This window comes from Scyliorhinus torazame, chromosome 29 (assembly GCF_047496885.1).
Source record: "Scyliorhinus torazame isolate Kashiwa2021f chromosome 29, sScyTor2.1, whole genome shotgun sequence".
Lineage (NCBI taxonomy): Eukaryota > Metazoa > Chordata > Chondrichthyes > Carcharhiniformes > Scyliorhinidae > Scyliorhinus > Scyliorhinus torazame.
In genome coordinates, this window is record NC_092735.1 from 39,690,759 (window position 1) to 39,711,588 (window position 20,830).

At 44.3% G+C, this 20,830-nt stretch overlaps 1 protein-coding gene across 1 annotated transcript in view; it reads right to left on the reverse strand.

The window, feature by feature from the left end:
- LOC140404097 (RNA binding protein fox-1 homolog 1-like) overlaps positions 1-20,830 on the reverse strand; it is a 385,076-nt gene that overhangs the window by 286,089 nt on the left and 78,157 nt on the right. Inside the window, exon 2 of the mRNA XM_072492499.1 lies at positions 5,623-5,673. Within this exon, the coding sequence (XP_072348600.1) occupies positions 5,623-5,673 (51 nt within the window). The remainder of the gene's footprint in view (positions 1-5,622; positions 5,674-20,830) is intronic.

Consider the following 20,830-nt stretch of genomic DNA (forward strand, 5'->3'; position numbering starts at 1 on the left):
CCGACCTACTGAAGCCCTCACTTCCACCCTATCCCCGTAACCCTATAATCCCTCCTAATCTTTTTGGACACTAAGGGCAATTTATCATGGCCAATCCACCTAACCTGCACGTCTTTGGACTGTGGGAGGAAACCCACGCAGACACGGGAACAACGTGCAGACTCCGCACAGACAGTGACCCAGTGGGGAATCGAACCTGGGACTCTGGCGTTGTGAAGCCACAGTGCTATCCACTTGTGCTACCGTGCTGCCCTGTGCTACTGTGGTAGTCAAGGGTGAATTCATTCACTGCATATAGACCTGTGCCAATATTCAATCCTATTGATCTGGAGTAGTTAAGGAGCTAGAGGGGATATTTGACAAGGCCTGAGAATTTGATCCTTTGTTCCTAATTCTGGGTCTTCCAGGATGGAGAATTATTGACGTTAATGAAAAACGGCTGTATAACATCCTAACTTTTGCAGTTCGTAAAAATATCCTCTGCTCCTGGATCAGTGACGAGTATCCTTCAATTCCAAACTGGCATAAAATAGCTATGGAATTTCTGACATCTGTGATCCGTTCTAATTCAGATACATTCCGGAAATTGTGGGACCCCGAGCTCAGACTTAAAAGGTCTGCTTTATCTAGCCTGCCCCTGCAAGGTTTCCCACGAGCCAGATTGCAAGTCGTGATCCCGTTATACATAAAGGTGTGCACCTTGATATGTTGTCCTATTATGTTTATTTGGCCTTATCGTTTCCCTCCCATTTTCTGACTGATCTAGTCTATAAATAGAGGCAATAGTTCTTAAGGACTGTTCTGAATTTAGCCTGCCTTTCTCAGTTCTTACATCTGCAGAGAAATATTTGTTCTGTACTTTACCAGTTGTGTTTGGAAAATTAGTAACGTTTTCTGTAAAAGAATTAATAAAAATACACATAAAAAAAGGAAACATAGAAACTTTACAGGCTTGAGAGCAGTTTCACATAATCCAAACCCCTAAAGCGTGCTCCAGCCTTGAATACATTCTTATCTATCAGTTATTCTCTACAGTCTGTTAAATACGCCCAAGTACATTGTATCACACTGTTCCTAAGTGAAAATCCTTGGCGGTTGCTACTTCAACAGTGAAGTGGGCAGTGCTGGTTAAGTGGCCAAATGCCAATGCGATTTTCAGTTGAACAACTCCAACTGCTCCTCTTGTGACTGAGATATGCCAATCATCTATGTATCCTGCTCACCTGAAGGGAAGAAAACGGCCACAAAATTGATCACATTAAATTGACAATACTGAACTTCAGTATTAATGAAAAATAGGAAACATGCTGCTGAAGCTTTTCATCTTGCACTCTTCAGGACAGTTTGCAAGAATACCAACACTAAAGGGAGCAACAATTTATATTGCATAAGAAGCTGATTGGTTGGTGGTTAGCAAGTGAACTCTGATTGGTAGAGACAGTGCCATGGAGAATATACCAGGGAACAGTTAACTGCCAAGCTTTTGTTCAAATTTAAGTCAGGCAGGTCAACACTGATTGATCAAGGCACTGTCATGGGGAATGAAACAAGGAATGGCTGGTCCCCCAAGTTTTAGCTCAGTTTGGTGGGCAGCACGGTGGCGCAGTGGTTAGCACTGGGATTGCGGCGCTGAGGGCCCGGGTTCGAATCCCGGCTTTGGGTCACTGTCCGTGTGGAGTTTGCACATTCTCCCCGTGTCTGCGTGGGTTTCACCCCCACAACCCAAAAGATGTGCAGGTTAGGTAGATTGGCTGCGCTAAATTGCCCCTTAATTGGAAAAGAAAATAATTGGGTACTCTAAATTTGTAAAAAAAAAGTTTTAGCTCAATTGAAAAAGGCCCAATGTGTGAAAATACTCCTTCTGTCTGCAATGGACAAGATCGTGTGTGTGTGATTATTTTTGCGACTAGCATGCATAAGTGAGCCACACTGCAAGCCCTACTGATAATCTTAAATTGGCTTTCAGCGTAATTCATAACATACTCAGGATTGTTTAGCAAGTCTTGTCCGATTGCAGAATTGCATTGAATGTTGGACACTATGTTTTAAGTTTTGTTCTCCCCCCTCCCCATTTCATCATCCTCTACTCTTCAAGAAAGCACAACAGTACCTATACTTGCTCAGGAAACCAAGGACATTCAGCATCTCCACATTGACTCTTACCAATTTTTACAGATGCAACATAGAAAGCATCCTATCTGGCTGCAACACAGCCTGGTATGGCAACTGCTCGGCCCAAGACTGTAAGAAACTTCAGAGGGTCGTGAACACAGCCCAGTCCATCTCACAAACCTGCCTCCCTTCCATTGACTCTGTCTACACCTCTCACTGCCTGGGGAAAGCGGGCAGCATCATCAAAGACGCCTCCCACCCGGCTTACTCACTCTCTTCCAACTTCTTCCATCGGGCAGGAGATACAGAAGTCTGAGAACACGCACCAACAGGTTCAAAAACAGCTTCGTTCCCACTGTTACCAGACTCCAAACTTATCCTCTTATGGACTGATTGGATCTCTCCACACATCCTCTCTATTGAGTAGGACCACACTCCTGTATGCTTCACCCGATGTCTGTGTCTATGTATTTACATTGTGTATCTATCGTATGTCCTATGTTTCTTCATATGTGGAACGATCTGTCTGGGCTGTATGCAGGACAATACTTTTCACTGTGCCTTGGTACACATGACAATAAACCCAACCCCAAATCTAAATCTAAATCATGAACTCAAACTTTTACATCCATATTAACCAGAATCAAGTCCAATCCATTATCCACAGTAACCAATGATCTATTAAATTTAAACTCATCTCCAAATCTCCAAATAAGTTTCACCACACCCAAAACCACCTCAACAACTTTTCCCACATCCTGTTTTTTTTGGTGAACCACCCTCTTCCCACCAGTAGTGACAAAGCCGTCAGCTACCTTGGTCCGACACGCTAACTCCCTCCCTAAATATCAGCATCGAACCATCTCAAAACCATACCTAAAATTTACCTTTTTAAACCAAATCTTCCTCCATCTTCCAAAATCTATGATTTAGAGTTAGATCCCTCATTGATTTATTCTGCACCACCACTGGTTAAACCCTCTCCCATATCTCTCCACTTCAAATTTGATTCCCTTGCTGATCCCCATTTTGCATGATCATCCAACCCACAACATGCTTTTCTCATATTCTATCCAACAGTAAATGTTAGAAAAGCAAAATGCTGCAAAGGCTGGAAATCTGAAACAAGAATAGAAAATGCTGACAATGCTCAGGTTAGTCGGCATCTGTGGAGAGAAAAACAGAGTTAACATTTCAGGTCAGAGACCTTCAAGTTGGAAATGTATCAGGTTTTGAGCAAGTGAAAAGAGGGAATGGGGCAAAGAACAGCAAACTGGGACATCTTTGATAGGGTGGAGGGAAGGGCAGATTTAATCTGCAATCCAGTCAGTCACACCTACTCGAAACACATTATTGCTTCTTCACTTGCCCCAATGGCTTATATTTCATGAGACCATTTGTCATTCTTTATGTCCTAATTTATCACAAACCCTCCCTATTGTTTTCTTTGTCTCATCGCCCCTACTTTCACTGACTGAAAATCTCTTAGCTTTCTAACTTACCTGAATTATGTTCTCTAAATCATTTATGGGATGTGGTTGTCACTGGTTATGCTAGCATTTACTGCCCATCCCTAGTTGCCCTTCAGATGGTGGGGGTGAGCTGCCTTCTTGAACCGCTGCAGTCCCTGATGTATAGGTACATCCACTGTGCTGTTAGTGAGGGAGTTCCAGGATTTTGACCCAGTGACAGTGAAGGAACGGCAATATATTTCCAAGTCAGGGTGGTGAGTGACTCAGAGGGGAACCTCCAGGTGGTGGGGTTCCCAGATATCTGCTGCTCGTCCTTCGAGATGGTAGCGATTGTGAGTTTGAAAGGTGCTGTCTAAGGAGCCTTGGTGAGTTCCTGCAGTGCATCTTGTAGATGTACACACGGCTGCCGCTGCGCGTCGGTGGTTTGAATGTTTGTGGAAGGGGGAACAATCAAGCGGGGCTGCTTTGTCCTGAATGATGTTGAGTTTCTTGAGTGTTGTTGGAGCTGCACTTATCCAGGCAAATGGGGAGTATTCCATTATAGTCCTGACTTGTGCCTTGTGGATGGTGGACAGGCTTCGAGGGGTCAGGAGGTGAGTTACTTGCCGTAGGATTCCCAGCCTTTGACCTGCCCTGGTAGCCACAGTATTAATGTGGCTGGGTCCAGTTCAGTTTCTGATCAATGGTAACCCCCAGGCTGTTGACTGTGGGGGATTCAGCGATGATAATGCCATTGAATGTCAAGGGGCGATGGTTTGATTCTCTCTTGTTGGAGATGGTCATTGCCTGGCACTTGTGTGGCACAAATGCAACTTGCCACTTGTCAGCCCAGCCTGGATGTTGTGATGCTGAACAAGGAACAGGCGCTGGAATGTGGCGACTAGGGGCTTTTCACAGTAACTTCATACTTGTGACAATAAATCACAGACTGAGGTTTGGAATTCAGCAAGACAACATTTCTGGTTCCACAAGCCAGAGTACCACCTCTCCACACTGTCCGTGACAAGGGATGTTTATCACTCTTAGATTAGAATTGTAAAGAAGGTTGTGGGTCCTTTGTCTTAGCAGACGAGCAGATTCCTGTTGACCAGCCTGGGTTATGAAATGCCTTTGTACAGTTCTCTTTAAATTTGTTCTGTGCAGCCCATAGGAGGGTCATTAGTGGCTCTCCAGGAATAACATGGGGCACGTTTCTCTGATACTGTTGGGCAGTCCCTTATGTTCAAGGTCACAGGCAGACATAGATTCAGCCATTTTAGGTCTTTGTCCAGTTTTAAATTTTTAGAGATAGCAATGAGCATGTCGCTATGAAGGAGGTCTCCATTCCTCACGGTTACGTCAATCTTTACTGCAGTCTGTCCTCTGCAGCAGCAGCCGTTGGCCACAGTGCTGTCAGCCAGTTATGGAAGGAAAAAAACCATGAAATTTAAACAAATCCCAAAGACTTGGTTAACTTCAGTAGTGAGTGGGTGAATCTCACAGACCACAAGATTTTCCATATTCAGTCTCTTTTGAACTACCTATATCAGCATTACTGGTGGTATAATTCCCTGGATTAGAGGAGGGAAAGTTGGTTAGCACTCTTAGATCTGACCACTGATGGACTGTCAATGCTAAAGCAGTTAAGTAGAGACAAAATAGGTTTAATTCACATCTTTTTTTTCTGCTCTCTCCTTTCCCTTGCTGTGCTGGAAAGCACATTGTTTTTTTTTAAACTTTAAAGGCACAGTTTAAATGCAAGTTTTTTTGGCATGCAGGAAGGAGCATCTATGGAACTTGACAAGAAGTAATGTCTTCATAGAGGAAAAACTTGTCAGACAAAGCAGAATTAAATTAAATGCATCCGGCAACAACGTATCAACTTTAACAAATAACGTTTGAATGGTAACTATCATAGCACTCCAAAAAACATTCATCAAATTTAGTTTGAAAACTGAAACACGCAGACTTAACAGGTAGCAGTAAAATAGATAATGTTTCATTAAAAGAAAGCTTTGATTTCAGAAACTAATGAAATTTCACTTTAATCTGTTCATACCTGGTTCTTCAAGATTTGGTAGGGTAGGTATCCCTGGGTCAAAATTTCACTCTGAAGGAGGAATAAAAGTCGTATAAGAACACACATCTCCATCATCATTTAGTTCAACAGTGAAATCTTTCAAACGTCTAGTCAACAACAACCCTGCTTGCTTCAGGGTTTATAAATCAAAGAATCTCCAACTACAGAAAGTACATTTTTCAAAAGTCTATCAATATGCATTAGGTACACAATCATACATTATCCTATAAATTATGCAGCAACGATTGACCACGAACTGAGTATACTCTCCACCTGTCCTACTTCACAAGATTTGCGTCACTAATTTGGGTTTTAAAAAAGCTATTTGCAAATGGCAGACATCTGAAATGGAGTAACAAATGCAACCCGACTACGATCATTCATTATTAATCCATTAGACTGCTAACGTATTACTCAAGTGTGGAGGGTGGAAAGGCAAGCATTTTTGCAATTATGAAGCATTGATTATGTTAAACATGTTGCACATCACTGCACACAGCACCCACTCTATCTGCACTGTACGCTCCAGAAAAAAGGAATGAAATGAACAACAAGCCTCTAGATAAGTCTGACAAATACATCTCCCACCTTTGATGAAAGTGTAAAAACTGATCAGACCTTTTTTTTAGGCCATTGATCAGTCAATAGTCCAGAAATTGTAAGGTTTTACTTGTGTGTTTTTTCAGGTATTCTCCCCTTTCGAGAAGGGAGCGAGATGAACTGTGGACAGGACGGAGTGAAAAAAGGGGAACGAGCAAGGGAAGAAGATTGAACAGTAACTGAAAAGACACACATCCTGTTGGATTCCTATCGGAGTGCAGGATTCAGATATTTACACTCAAGTCATCATTGAGCACCTAAGAGCTCTATATGGCTGTAATTTTCAAGCTAGCTGGTAACCGGTTAAATCTTTTGAAAACAATGGACTATATTACTCGGTGGTAAGATGTCACAAGACAACCTCAGTACAGCAATCCAAAACCAAACTCCCCAAAATACTGTCACAAGGACCAGTCTCTGGATTGCTTCTCATCCATTCAGAATTTCGCTGTTCAATGAGCAGTGAACAAGAGGAAGACATTAAATTGCCTTCTTCCCAAAGGCAGCATCAGATTATCCTATTAGCTCAACATCGAATGTGACCACAGGCAACAGCATCCTTCGCATTTAACAAACTGTATCAGCAAGCAGCCCACGTAGGCGTAACTTTGGTTACCAATAGGACTCAATATTTTTAACAAAATGCTTGTGACAGCAATTGCTATGACAAATTGTCACAACTCCACCATTGTCACATGTTCATTAAAAAGTCAGGTTTTAAATTGTCTTCTCATACAGCAGACATATCAATTCACACATTTTCTGCAATCTCGGATTTGACACTCATTGAATCCTCTGTATCTACCTTGTGTGTGTGAAAGGAGCTTTACTCTGCATTTAATCCGTACTGCACCTTCCCCAGGAGTGCTTAACGGGGCAGATGTGACTGCGCTGTGCCTGGCTGGGAGTGTTTGATGGGACACTGTAAACCTTGTGTCCTCGAGCTTCTTCGTTCATGGGCTGCTTGGCTGTTTCCTCTACTAGAACAATCTGAAATGATCTAAGGTACCTGGCTGTAACTGACAGCTGCAAGTACACATCACATTCCAACTCTAAACACAGTGATGAGAAACTGAAATCTATTGTTGTAATTTCATGGATTTTGTACACATGGCTGGGGGAAACAGCAGTGACAGTGCAGAGAAACAGCCAAATTCAGTGACTATAAACACATCACTGTGAAGTACCTAATCACAGACAATTAATGTTCTGACAACAAGCATCAACCCAAATAAGTCTCAGCCATCAATCTGAATTGCAGCAATCTGAACCAACCCAAATACACTACACTACATACATTCCCGGTGACTCTGACACTCCCATTGAAGCAAACGTTATGGATTTATCAGCAGAAGACCAAGGTCACACAGATCAACAAAAGACTCATTCACCTCGAGGGCGGCACGGTGGCACAATGGTTAGCACTGCTGCCTCACAGTGCTGCGGACCCGGGTCCGATCCCGGCCCCGGGTCACTGTCCGAGTGGAGTTTGCACATTCTCCCCGTGTCTGCGTGAATCTCACCCCCCACAACCCAAAGATGTGCAGGGTAGATGATTGGCCACGCTAAATTGCCCCCGAATTGGAAAAAAAGAATTGGGTACTCTAAATTTATTTTTTAAAAAGGGCTCATTCGCCTCCCCATAATGAAAATATGGGAAGGAGATGACACAATCGGAATTCCTGAAATAATTATAAAATTAATTCTGCTGGGGTGAATTCAACAACAACTTGTACTTACATAGAACTTTTAACGGAATTAAATGTCCCAACAGACATTATAAAACAAGGATCTCAAGTTTATGGGGGGTAGAATGCGATACGCCAGCAAGGAATGCATGACAATAGTCAGTCAGAAGCTAACAAAGGCATGATGTGGAGATGCCGGCGTTGGACTGGGGTGAGCACAGTAAGAAGTTTTACAACACCAGGTTAAAGTCCGACAGGTTTGTTTCGAATCACTAGCTTTCTTCCTCAGGTGAATGAAGAGGTCTGTTCCAGAAACATATATACAGACAAATTCAAAGATGCCAGACAATGCTTGGAATGCGAGCATTAGCAGGTGATTAAATCTTTATAGATCCAGAGATGGGGTAACCCCAGGTTAAAGAGGTGTGAATTGTATCAAGCCAGGACAGTTGGTAGGATTTCGCAGGCCAGATGGTGGGGGATGAATGTAATGCGACATGAATCCCAGGTCCCAGTTGAGGCCGCACTCATGTGTGCGGAACTTGGCTATAAGTTTCTGTTTGGCGATTCTGCGTTGTTGCGCGTCCTGAAGGCCGCCTTGGAGAACGCTTACCCGGAGATCAGAGGCTGAATGCCCTTGACTGCTGAAGTGTTCCCCGACTGGAAGGGAACATTCCTGCCTGGTGATTGTCGCATGATGTCCGTTCATTCGTTGTCGCAGCGTCTGCATGGTCTCGCCAATGTACCACGCTTCGGGACATCCTTTCCTGCAGCGTATGAGGTAGACAATCTTGGCCGAGTCGCACGAGTATGTACCGCGTACCTGGTGGGTTGTGTTCTCACGTGTAATGGTGGTATCCATGTCGATGATCTGGCACGTCTTGCAGAGATTGCCATGTCAGGGTTGTGTGGTGTCGTGGTCATTGTTCTGAAGGCTGGGTAGTTTGCTGCAAACAATGGTTTGTTTGAGGTTGCGCGGTTGTTTGAAGGCAAGTAGTGGGGGTGTGGGGATGACCTTGGCAAGATGTTCATCTTCATCATTGACGTGTTGAAGGCTGTGAAGAAGATGTCGTGGTTTCTCCGCTCCGGGGAAGTACTGGACGACGAAGGGTATTCTGTCGGTTGTGTCCCATGTTTGTCTTCTGAGGAGGTTGGTGCGTTTTTTTACTGTGGCGCGTTGGAACTGACGATCGATGAGTCGAGCGCCATATCCCGTTTGTACGAGGGCATCTTTCAACGTCTGTAGATGTCTGTTACGCTCCTACTCGTCTGAGCAGATCCTGTGTATACGGAGCGCTTGTCCATAGGGGATGGCTTCTTTAATGTGTTTAGGGTGGAAGCTGGAGAAGTGGAGCATTGTGAGGTTATCCGTGGGTTTGCGGTAAAGTGACCAGAACAGTGAATGATGAAGATGAACATCTTGCCAAGGTCATCCCCACACCCCCACTACTTGCCTTCAAACAACCGCGCAACCTCAGACAAACCATTGTTTGCAGCAAACTACCCAGCCTTCAGAACAATGACCACGACACCACACAACCCAGCCATGGCAATCTCTGCATGACGTGCCAGATCATCGACATGGATACCACCATTACACGTGAGAACACCACCCACCAGGTATGCGGTACATACTCGTGCGACTCGGCCAACGTTGTCTACCTCATACGCTGCAGGAAAGGATGTCCCGAAGCGTGGTACATTGGCGAGACCATGCAGACGCTGCGACAACGAATGAACGGACATCGCGCGACAATCAGCAGGCAGGAATGTTCCCTTCCAGTCGGGGATCACTTCAGCAGTCAAGGGCATTCAGCCTCTGATCTCCGGGTAAGCGTTCTCCAAGGCGGCCTTCAGGACGCGCGACAACGCAGAATCGACGAGCAGAAACTTATAGCCAAGTTCCGCACACGAGTGCGGCCTCGACTGGGACCTGGGATTCATGTCGCATTACATTCATCCCCCACCATCTGGCCTGCGAAATCCTACCAACTGTCCTGGCTTGACACATTTCTCTTTAACCTGGAGTTACCTCATTTCTGGATCTGTAAAGATTTAATCACCTGCTAATGCTCGCATTCCAAGCATTGTCTGGCATCTTTGAATTTGTCTATATATATGTTTCTGGAACATGCCTCTTCATTCACCTGAGGAAGGAGCAGCGCTCCGAAAGCTAGTGATTCGAATCAAACCTGTTGGACTTTAACCAGGTGTTGTAAGACTTGTAACAAAGGCATGAGTGAGGATTCCAGTAGCAGGAAGTGCTGAGGCAGAGCCGAGATGGGTGATGTTCCAGACATGGAAATAGGCAGTTTTTGGGATACCGTAGGATGGGTCGATAGCTGATCGCAGGGTCAGACATAACACCAAGGTTGCAAAGAGTCAGATCCAGCTTCAGATAGTTGCCAGGGAGAGGGATAGAATTGCTGAGAAGGGAGCAGAGTTTGTGGGAGGGACCGAAGGTAATTGAATGAAATGAATGAAAAAATGAATGAACGAAATGAATGAAAATCGCTTATTGTCACAAGTAGGCTTCAAATGAAGTTACTGTGAAAAGCTCCTAGTCGCCACATTCCGGCGCCTGTTCGGGGAGGCTGGTGCGGGAATTGAACCGTGCTGCTGGCCTGCCTTGGTCTGCTTTCAAAGCCAGCTATTTAGCCCAGTGTGCTAAACCAGCCCCTAATTGCTTCAATCTTCCCAATATTTAGGAGAAAATCTCTGTTTCTCCAGTATTGCATGTCATTAATTAGTCTGGCAATTTAGTGACAGTGGAAGGTTCAAGAGGTGGTGGGGAGGCAGAGATTGATGTAATCAGTATACATGTGGAAACTCAAGGACCAGTTAGCTCAGTTGGCCAAGAGTGTGATTGTAAAATAACACCAAAAACACAGTTCAATCCCCATACCGGCTGAGGGAGGTCTCTTTGTGCCATAATGAGATCCTCGGAGGAAAGCGGAGAAATATCCTGTACCGGTCATCCATTGCAGCTGCCAAGCTCTCCAGACGTGTGCCTGGAATTTGAGAGCATGGGGCAGCAGCAAATACCCATCCTCCACAATAATCAAATGGCTCAGCACAGGTTTAGCTGTGAAAAGTGTGGCCTTTGAAATCACTTGCAGCTTGGACATCCTTGAATGAGGAGTCAGCCACCACTACTGTATGTGGAACGTAATGCTCTGTTTTTGGATGAGATCGTCAAAGGTTTAGCAGGTAGATGAGAAATAGGAGGGCTCAAAGGATAGATCCTTGGTGATAGCGAGATAACGGTGCAGGATTGGTGATGCTGAGATAACGGTGCAGGAATGGGAAGAGAAGCCATTGATGGCGATTCTCTGGCTACGATCAGATTGATAAGAATTGGACCAAATGGGAACAGTCCCACTCAGCTGGATGACAATGAAAAAGCGCTGGCACGGAATGGTGCAAGTTGGGAAGGATGAGGAAGGCGAGGTTATCTTTGTCACAATCATACAGGATGTCATTTGTTTCTTTATATAAATTTAGAGTACCCAATTAAATTTTTCCAATTAAGGGACAAACTTTGTGCGGCCAATCCACCTACCCTGCACATCTTTGGGTTTTGGGTGAGACCCTCGTAGACATGGGAAGAATGTGCAAACTCCACACAGAGAGTGATCCGGGGGCGGGATCGAACCCGGGTCCTCAACGCCGTAAGGCAGCAGTGCCAACCACTGCGCCACCATGCTGCCCTAACACAGGATATAATTTGTGACTTAGCATTGGGCAAGGACAGAAACCTGATTGGGGGGATTCAAACATGTGTCCAGGGAAGATGGGAACAAATTTGGGGGCAACAACACATTTAAGGACAGCTATAAACTGTTCAACATTTATGGCCAGCGATTGCGGCAATCAGGGAATTTTATACATAACTTCTTTTTAATTCTGATAAACAACCAAAGCCACAAGTCTTAGCAGCTGTGTACAAACTACAAATCTAGATATTACTATATAATTATTGGGTGTAAAAGTCAATAGACAACAAAACTTCAAAGCAATCCAGTTAAAATAAATAAAAGTTTAATCCAATTTGTGCTTATTCGGCTCAGATGAAGGACTCAAAGGCCAAAAGAGAGAGAATTGGACAAGCCAGGATTTAATAACTAATTTCTTGATTAATAAGGGGATCAGGGGTTATGGGGAGAAGGCAGGAGAATGGGGATGGGAAAAATATCAGCCCTGGTTGAATGGTGAAGCAGACTCGATGGGCCAAGTGGCCTCATTCTGCTCCTATGTCTTATGGTCTAATATACTCAAACACCTCTGCTAGAATATAAACAAAAGGCCTGCCCAAGAAAAGCAATCAACTCCTTCACAAAGGCCACACACCAATGATTCCAATCAGACCAATAACAAAATGTTTTATAACAGAAGGACAATAGCCACACTCGGGTTCAAACAACAGGCGAGGCCTGGTGACCCTCGCAAATTATATCTCTATTGCTAATGCACTGACATGCTGTGCAATGATCAAACAAATCACACTACACAATACAGGGGAGTAAAGTGGAACTCTCTTGCACACTCCTCCACCAGCACCCCTTCAACCCTTGAAACTCAGTCTGCAGTTTTTGTCTGGTGAACCTTTAAGGAAACACACCCCCAGGAAAGAGATCTTGAACAGGGTTCTTATCAGTGCAAATTTTTTTTAAAAATCCAATGAAGTGATTTATATTCTGAATATCCCTTGTTCTTTGAATAAACAGTTAACATCAATGAAGCAAGATAGGATGGGAAACAGTTTAAAGACAGTCATTAATCCACCATTTTACAGGAATCACAGTTTATGCAAAAACAAACTAACCCCCCTTTCTTCTGAAGCTATTAAAACTTGGTGCTTGATTCCAATGGTACTGGGTACCTCCAATCTTGCTCAAGTGGCCTTGATGGGTGTCCCTAAATGTTGGAAAGCTACGTTATTGATATACTAGTGTACATACAGGAATCACAAGAGGTTGGTCTGCAGATACAACAAGTGATTAGGAAGACAAATGGAATGTTGTCATTTATTGCAAGGGGAATAGAATACAAAAGTCAGGAGATTTTGGCACAGTTCTACCGGCCATTGATGTACTGGAGTGATGTGCACCGTTTTGGTCTCCTAACTTAATAAAGGACATAATTGTATTATTAGTGCAGAGAAGATTCAGTAGAATGATTCTGAGGTTGCAAGAGTTTTCTTTATAGAAACCCTACAGTGCAGAAGTAGGCCATTCAGCCCATCAAGTCTGCACCGACCCTCCAAAAGCACACACCACCCAGGCCTACTCCCCCACCTCACCTTTGGACACTAAGGGACAATTTAGCATGGCCAATCCACCTAACCTGCGCATCTTTGGACTGTAGAGGAAACCGGAGCACCCAGAGGAAACCCACGCAGACACGGGGAGAATGTGCAAACTCCACAAAGACAGTCACCCAAGGTCGGAATCGAACCCAGGTCCCTGGCGCCATGGTGCAGTAGTGCTAAACACTGCCACCCCTCAATAAGATCACCACTTCATCTGAATTCCAATGAGTTCAGACCCAATTTACTCAACCTCTCCTCGTAAGAAAATCCCTCCATTCCTGGAATCAACCTCGTGAACCTTCTCTGGACTGCCTCCAATACGAGGATAACTTTCCTTAGATAAGGGTCCAAACTTTTCATCGTATCCTAGGTGTGATCTAACTCGTGCCTTGTATACTTTTAGCAAGACATCCCTATTTTTATACTCCTTTCCCTTTGAAATAAAGACCAACATTCCAATTGCCTTCCCAATTACTTGCTGAACTTGCAGCTAGCTTGTGATTTATGCACGAGGACCCCCAGATCCCTCTGAGCTGCGGCGTTCTGCAGTCTTTCTCCATTTAAAGAATATTCCGTTCCTTTATTCTTCCACCCAAAGTGCAGAACTTCACATTTTCCTACATTATACTCCATCATCCAAGTTTTTACCCACTTATTTAACCTGTCTATATCCCTCTACAGATTCGATGTGTCATCCTCACCACGCCCTCCCATCCATTTTTGTGTCACCTGCAAATTTAGCAATAGGACGTTCACTTCCCTCATTCAAGTCATTTATAATGTAAATAACTATGCTCCAGCACGGATCCCTGAGGCACTCCATTAGTTACAGGTTGCCATCCTGAAAATGCCCCTCTTTTCCCGACTCTCTATCTTCTACCAGTTAGCCAATCCTCTATCCATGCTAATAATATACAACCCCCAACGCCATGGACTCTTATCTTCTTAAGTAGCCTTTGTGCAGTATCTTATCAAACACTTTTTTGCACCTCCAAGGTCTACCCTTATGGGATAGACTGGAACTCGGGACAATTGAAAAATACGGAGTCTCCGATGTAAGGCGGGCTTGAGGAGAATCTATTTCTCTCGGAGGGCTGTCAGTCTGTGTAATTCCCTTCCCCAGGCAGCAGTGGAGCCGAGGGTCATTGAATATTTTTTAAACGGAGTTAGATAGATTTTTGATAGACCAGAGAGTCAAATGATATGGGGGAGAGTAGACAGGAAAGTAGAGTTACGGCCACACAGAAAAATGAGCCACAATCTAATCAAATGGCTCAAGTGGCTGAATGGCCTGCCTCTACTCCCAATTCCTATTTTTATGTATGTTCATATATGGTGATCCTGTTCCTTGATGCCTCAGTAACTGTTCCATGCTAGTCCTTCTGGAATTACATGTCTTCAGTGATGTAAGTGAGAAATATACCAGAATATTAACCTTTTAGTACCACAGATAAGTTTACTCGTCAAGGATTGCTGACCAATATTTTGTATAATCCCTGAAGCTCATTGGCCAAATACGTTCTCTATGTTAAAAATTGATCAAGGATTGACAGTTTGCTGGTGAACAAGACGGAGTATTTTGTAAATGTGTAATATCTGTGGTGAGGGTACATCTACGCACATCTCAATAAGACAGTAATTCCTGTGAACCAACAGTCTAATCAGGGCAGTTCCACTTGATAATTCATGCCTGGGGCCGCACTTCAGCATAATTTACCACTCTATTCTCTGCTGGACAATGCGATTTTGTTATAATGTAAATCTGATTACAAATGCAAATTGCTTCATTCCTGAGAGGCATGTTTCATTAAAAGTATCCTGCGGTGGGCATAAAATGGCTGACTTAGCAAGTGCTTCGTTTCCATATTGCCCTGAAGTCAAAAACTACTTTTGATTAAGGTTTTGATAAAAAATAGAGCTGGAGGCCAATTGCATTTGGAAGTATTTTAAAGCCACAGCTACATTTCTGAATTAATAAACACTGCTTCTAAACTAAAGCTCCATCATTTTAAGAACTCACCACTTTTCCTACACATGTAGAAAGTGCGTCATTCATTTATTAAATCATTCACAGAATCATGGCTCAGCTTAAGGTCTCCCTTAACAAAGCACACACATCTGGACACACACATTGCTGAAGAAACACATCTGGTTATTGCATCAGAAAATTATTTCTCCCCAATTGGTGTTAATGGATTCAAGATGTGAAGAGGCTAACAGCACCCAAACTCCATCCAAGCTCAAGAAATTAAAAAACATAAAAGTGACCGGATGAAACCCTGAGAGATTTATCCTTCTTTATAAAGTATTTTATTCAATGTCCCATCTCTACAGAGGCTCTACCTGTCTGTTGTGTTCGAGTGTGTGAGAGAAAGGAATACATAGTTATACTTCCGGATTACAATTGTGTATTGACCAGTTCATGCAACTTGTTTTTAAAAATGCATTTTGTTTTATATATGCTGAGTTATTGAAAAAAGCCTGATCCAAGTCTCTTTTATTCTCGGTCCAACAGCGAAGGGAGATAATTGGCCATTTTGGTGAGCGAGTTAATCTTTTAAACTAATGGTGCGCCCTGTGGAGCAGTGGGGCTCGATAAACTGCGCATTCCTCCCATCACACTCCCAACAATACCAGCCTGCTCCAGGAAAGTTCACGAGCAGAACCTGTCAGCAATGGATAAGTTCACTTATCTCAGCTGCGCATTATCTGGTCAGCTGGCTACACTGATGTCGAGACACACGCATGAATTGCCAAAGCAAGCGTGGCCTTCAGCACATCTCAAATATCAGTCTGGCAATGAAGAGGAGAGGAGTGAGACTGTCGACCAAACTGGAAGTCTATAGAGCAATAGACCTGTTCACTCTGCTCTACATATGCAAGACTTGGACAGTGTTATGCCGAGAAGCTCAACCACATTCACTTGAGCTGCCTTCAGAAACGTCTGAAGATCCAGTGGCAGGACAAATACCCGACACCAAGGTGCTCACTCGAGTCGGGGCGTTAAGCATCTATGCCATAGTGAGGTAGTCACAACTGAGTTGGGCTGGCCATTTAGCCAGATTGCCTGACACTCACTTACCAAAGTGAATCTTCTATGAAGAGCAAGTCTAGGGTGTACTTACATGACAGTCTGAGAAAGCTACAAAGGCACTCTGAGCTTTTGACCAAACCCGAACCCGACCAAACACCCCAGATGACGATTGTGGCAATCTTCACTTCAAGGGTCAAATAAGATCTCATCATCTCCAGAACATGACTTCCAATGACTTCACTTCATAGCCCTACACCAATATCGCATGTATCCCAAGATCTATCTTTGGCCCCCTTTCTATTTCTCATCCACGCACTTCCCCTCAGCCTCATCATCCAGAGTATCACTTAAATGCAGCATGGCTGCAGAATCAGATGGTGCAGCTGAATCTCGGTGTTCTTGTGTCTGAGTCACAAAACTTTAGTGTGCAAATACAGCAAGTAATTAAGGCCAATGGAATATTATCCTTTATTACAACAGGACTTGAATATAAAAGTAAGGATGTTGTACTTCAGTTAAACAGGGCATTGATGAGACCACATCTAGAATACTGGGTGCAGTTTTGGTCTCCTTATTTAAGGGAGGATGTAAATACATTGGAGACAGTTCAGAGAAAGTTTACTGAATTGATACCTGGAATGAAAAGATTGTTTGATGAATAAAGGTTGATCGATCAAGCCCTTCCACTGGAGTTTAGAAGAGTGAGGGGTGACTTTATTGACGTGTATAAGATTCTGAACAGTCTTGACAAGGTGGACGTGGAAAGTATGTTTCCTCTGGGTGAACTAGGGGACACGGTTTTAAAATTAGGGGTCACTCGAAGAGGACAAACATGCAACGGACATGCCCCTACTAGCAAACCCCGAGTGGAAGGCCTAGTCCACCCAGGCCCTCCTCAGTCTGGTCAGGTATCACACCCACAGATGAGTTTCTTGTAGGAACACCAGATTGACCCCAAACCCTCACCCTTGCCCTCTTCACTCGATGCCCTAGGCCCCGCACATTCCAAGTGACTACCTTGACGGGCATCTTTCACCCTCTCCTCCTCGAGTCAGCCATCCCACCGTGGTGCAATATTGTGGTTCTTTCCCGCCCACTCCAAAATCCTCTCCTTCCTCTCAAAGCTGTGAAAGCCAATAATCACCACCGCGGTGGCTCGTTCAACCATGGCTACTGCCGGAGCGCCAAATGAGCTCTATCCAGCTCCGGAGGGGAGAGCACCTCATCCCCTCCCACCATCCGAGAAAACATATCATAGATATCATATCATAGAAGTTACAGTGCAGGAGGCCATTCGGCCCATCGAGTCTGCATCGGCTCTTAGAAAGAGCACCCTACTTATCCCCATGACTCGACTCCACCCCATCCCCGTAACTCTGCAATCCCATCTAACCCAAGGGCAATTTATCATGGCCAATCCACCTAACCTGCACATCTTTGGACTGTGGGAGGAAACCGGAGCACCTGGAGGAAACCCACGCAGACACGGGGAGAAAGTACAGACTCTGAACATAGTGACGCAGCGGGGAATCGAACCTGGGACCCTGGCGTTGTGAAGCCATAGTGCTAACCACTGTGCTACCGGGCTGCCCACATCTACTAAAAGTAGAGGGCTTGAAGCCCTCCACTCCCTCCGGCAGCCCCACCTCCTGAGCTTCACCTGTCTCAACTGGTTTTCAAGATCTTCCACTTTTCACCTTAGACCCTTGTTGCTCTGCGCCACAACGAGGCGAACCGAGCGTCAGGCGGCAACAAAGCCTCCTCCACGCCCTATTCGAGGCTTTCCTATCTGTTCATGAACCGGGCTCGGTGCCTCGACAGTGGCTTCAAATGATTCCTTTAGCCCCTTGCCCTGCGGCTCGAACTGCCCGTCTATCTGCTTGTCCCATTTTTCCAGCTCCTGTGCCCTCTCTTCAGCCAGTGTGTCTAATGTCGATGGGCTACCCTCCTGGGCTGAGGCCAGGATCAAACCCCCACATCCCAATCACACACATTCCTCCCCCCCCCACGGCTAAGCAACTAAACACATACTTTGGTTCTGTCTTCACAAATCAGATACCAGAAATGTTGAGAAACGCAGAGGGTGGAACTGAAGGTGATCAATATCAGAGAGAAATGTGTTGGGAAATTGATCAATCCCCAGGATCTGATCATTTACATCCCAGGTTACTGACGAAGGTGCTCTACGCTAAATTGCCCTTAATTAGAATTTTTAAAATTATTTTATTTATTTATTTATTTTTAAAAAGGGTCCAGGAATCTACACTTTGTTCCTTGAAAGAAACACACGGAAAACATTCTTCCACATCAGGTTGTTCAAATGTTTTTCTCTGGTTTGCTTTCTGTATCACAACTTCCACTCAGGGCCAACCTATGCTCATACAAAGACAAGTTTCAAACAGAAAATTGCTTGAAAGCTAGGTACTTAATGACCATCTGAAAACATTTTGCGGGAAGATCTTTCGTTAAAATTCCAGACGAGCGAGATGGATCAATATATTTTTTTTATTTGTTCATGGGACGTGGGCATCGCCGGCTGTGCCAGCATTTATTGCCCATCCCTATTTGCCCTTGAGAGGGCAGTTCAGAGTCAACCACATTGCTGTGGGTCTGGAGTCACATGTAGGCCAGGCCGGGTAAGGATGGCAGATTTCCTCCCCTAAAGGACATTATTGAACCAGATGGATTTTTATGACAATCGGCAATGGTTTCATGGTCATTATTAGACTTTTAATTCCAGATTTTTATTGAATTCAAAGTTCACCACCTGCAGTGGTGGGATTGGAACCTGGGACCCCGGGGTATTCTGGGTCTCTCGATTACTAATCTAGTGACAATACCACTACGCCACTGCCTCCCCTAATGCAGCATTATGGACAGAAAACACGGAGTGTTTATCATTTATTCTGGACAAGGTCAAAAAAATCTTTAAAATCCTCCATTGACAAAGTCAGCAGGCAATGATCAAGAATGGGTCTGAATGATATCAGAGGGTAAGAATCCGAGCGATGCTCTGGACAAAGAGCAGGTGCTGCTTCCTCTTTTCTGACACTAACGCCAGGTGACGGTCCTGGACAGCCCAAAAGGTTAAAACCAAATTATTGAGTCTTGTTTTGTACTCAAGATATTATCCAATAATTTGAATTAAGTAATGCAAGTAACATATCAAAGCAGGAATTTGAGGCTAATGTGCTCAAATTATGAATTGCATCAAGCGTTGTGGTAACAGCTGACACTGATTACAGGCAATTAATGACATATATGGCTGCAGTTCAAAACTAGAGTACCAATAAATTTAATCTACACAACAGTTTCTTCATTCCAAATCAATTGCCAATTAAAGACTGGATTGGCCTGAATTGTGCAGTTCAGCATGTTTCCTCAAACTTACAGCAATCTCTGAAGTCTGCATTTGGGCAATTAAACACAGAAATCCACATCATTGTGATCCTCCCCTTCGCCAGAGGGTGAACTGCTGCAGCTTCCCCTGCAATCAATTTACAAATCACTGAACCGACAATAATTCCACACTTACACTCCAAGACTGACTATGAAAATCTATGAAAAAGTTACGCCCTGCTGAATGAGTGGGTAACTGGGTTTCTACTGGTGTATAAAGTTCGTAATGATCAGCAGCAGCCTCTGGTCATTGATCACAAAATCCATCCCAAATCCAAGGTGAAAATGCTTTAGTCATACTAGTGTCCTAATTTGGGGCTAGTAATATTGTCATCTTCTAATACTTGTGTGGTAGACACCACTAGTGATATATTGTATGTATTACGGCACTGCCCGCGTATTACAAGTACTACGGTAAATCCTTGCCTGCTGGCTCCTCCCAGCAGGCGGTGTATAAAAGTGTATGCTCTCCTGAGCTGCCTCCATTCTGGTTCCAGCTACAGGAGGCACAACATCATGTGCAATAAAGCCTCGATTGTTTCACCATTCTCGTCTCCTGGTAATTGACGATACATCAAAATGCTGGACTGCTTTTAGGGGGAAATCAGAGAGATGCTAAATTGACAACATTTTATTGACGCTCTCAAAAGCACGCATGACTGCAGGGGTGTGGAGTGCGATTGTTGGTTTATAAATAGAACATAGAACAGTACAGCACAGAACAGGCCCTTCGGCCCTCGATGTTGTGCCGAGCATTGTCCGAAATCAAGATCAAGCTATCCCACTCCCCGTCATTTTGGTGTGCTCCATGTGCCTATCCAATAACCGCTTGAAAGTTCCTAAAGTGTCCGACTCCACTATCACAGCAGGCAGTCCATTGCACACCCTAACCACTCCCTGAGTAAAGAACCTACCTCGGACATCCCTCCTATATCTCCCACCCTGAATCTTATAGTTATGCCCCCTTGTAACAGCTACATCCACCCGAGGAAATAGTCTCTGAACGTCCACTCAATCTATCCCCCTCATTATCTTATAAACCTCTATTAAGTCGCCTCTCATCCTCCTCCGCTCCAAAGAGAAAAGCCCTATCTCCCTCAACCTTGCCTCATAAGACCTATCCTGCAAACCAAGCAGCATCCTGGTAAATCTCCT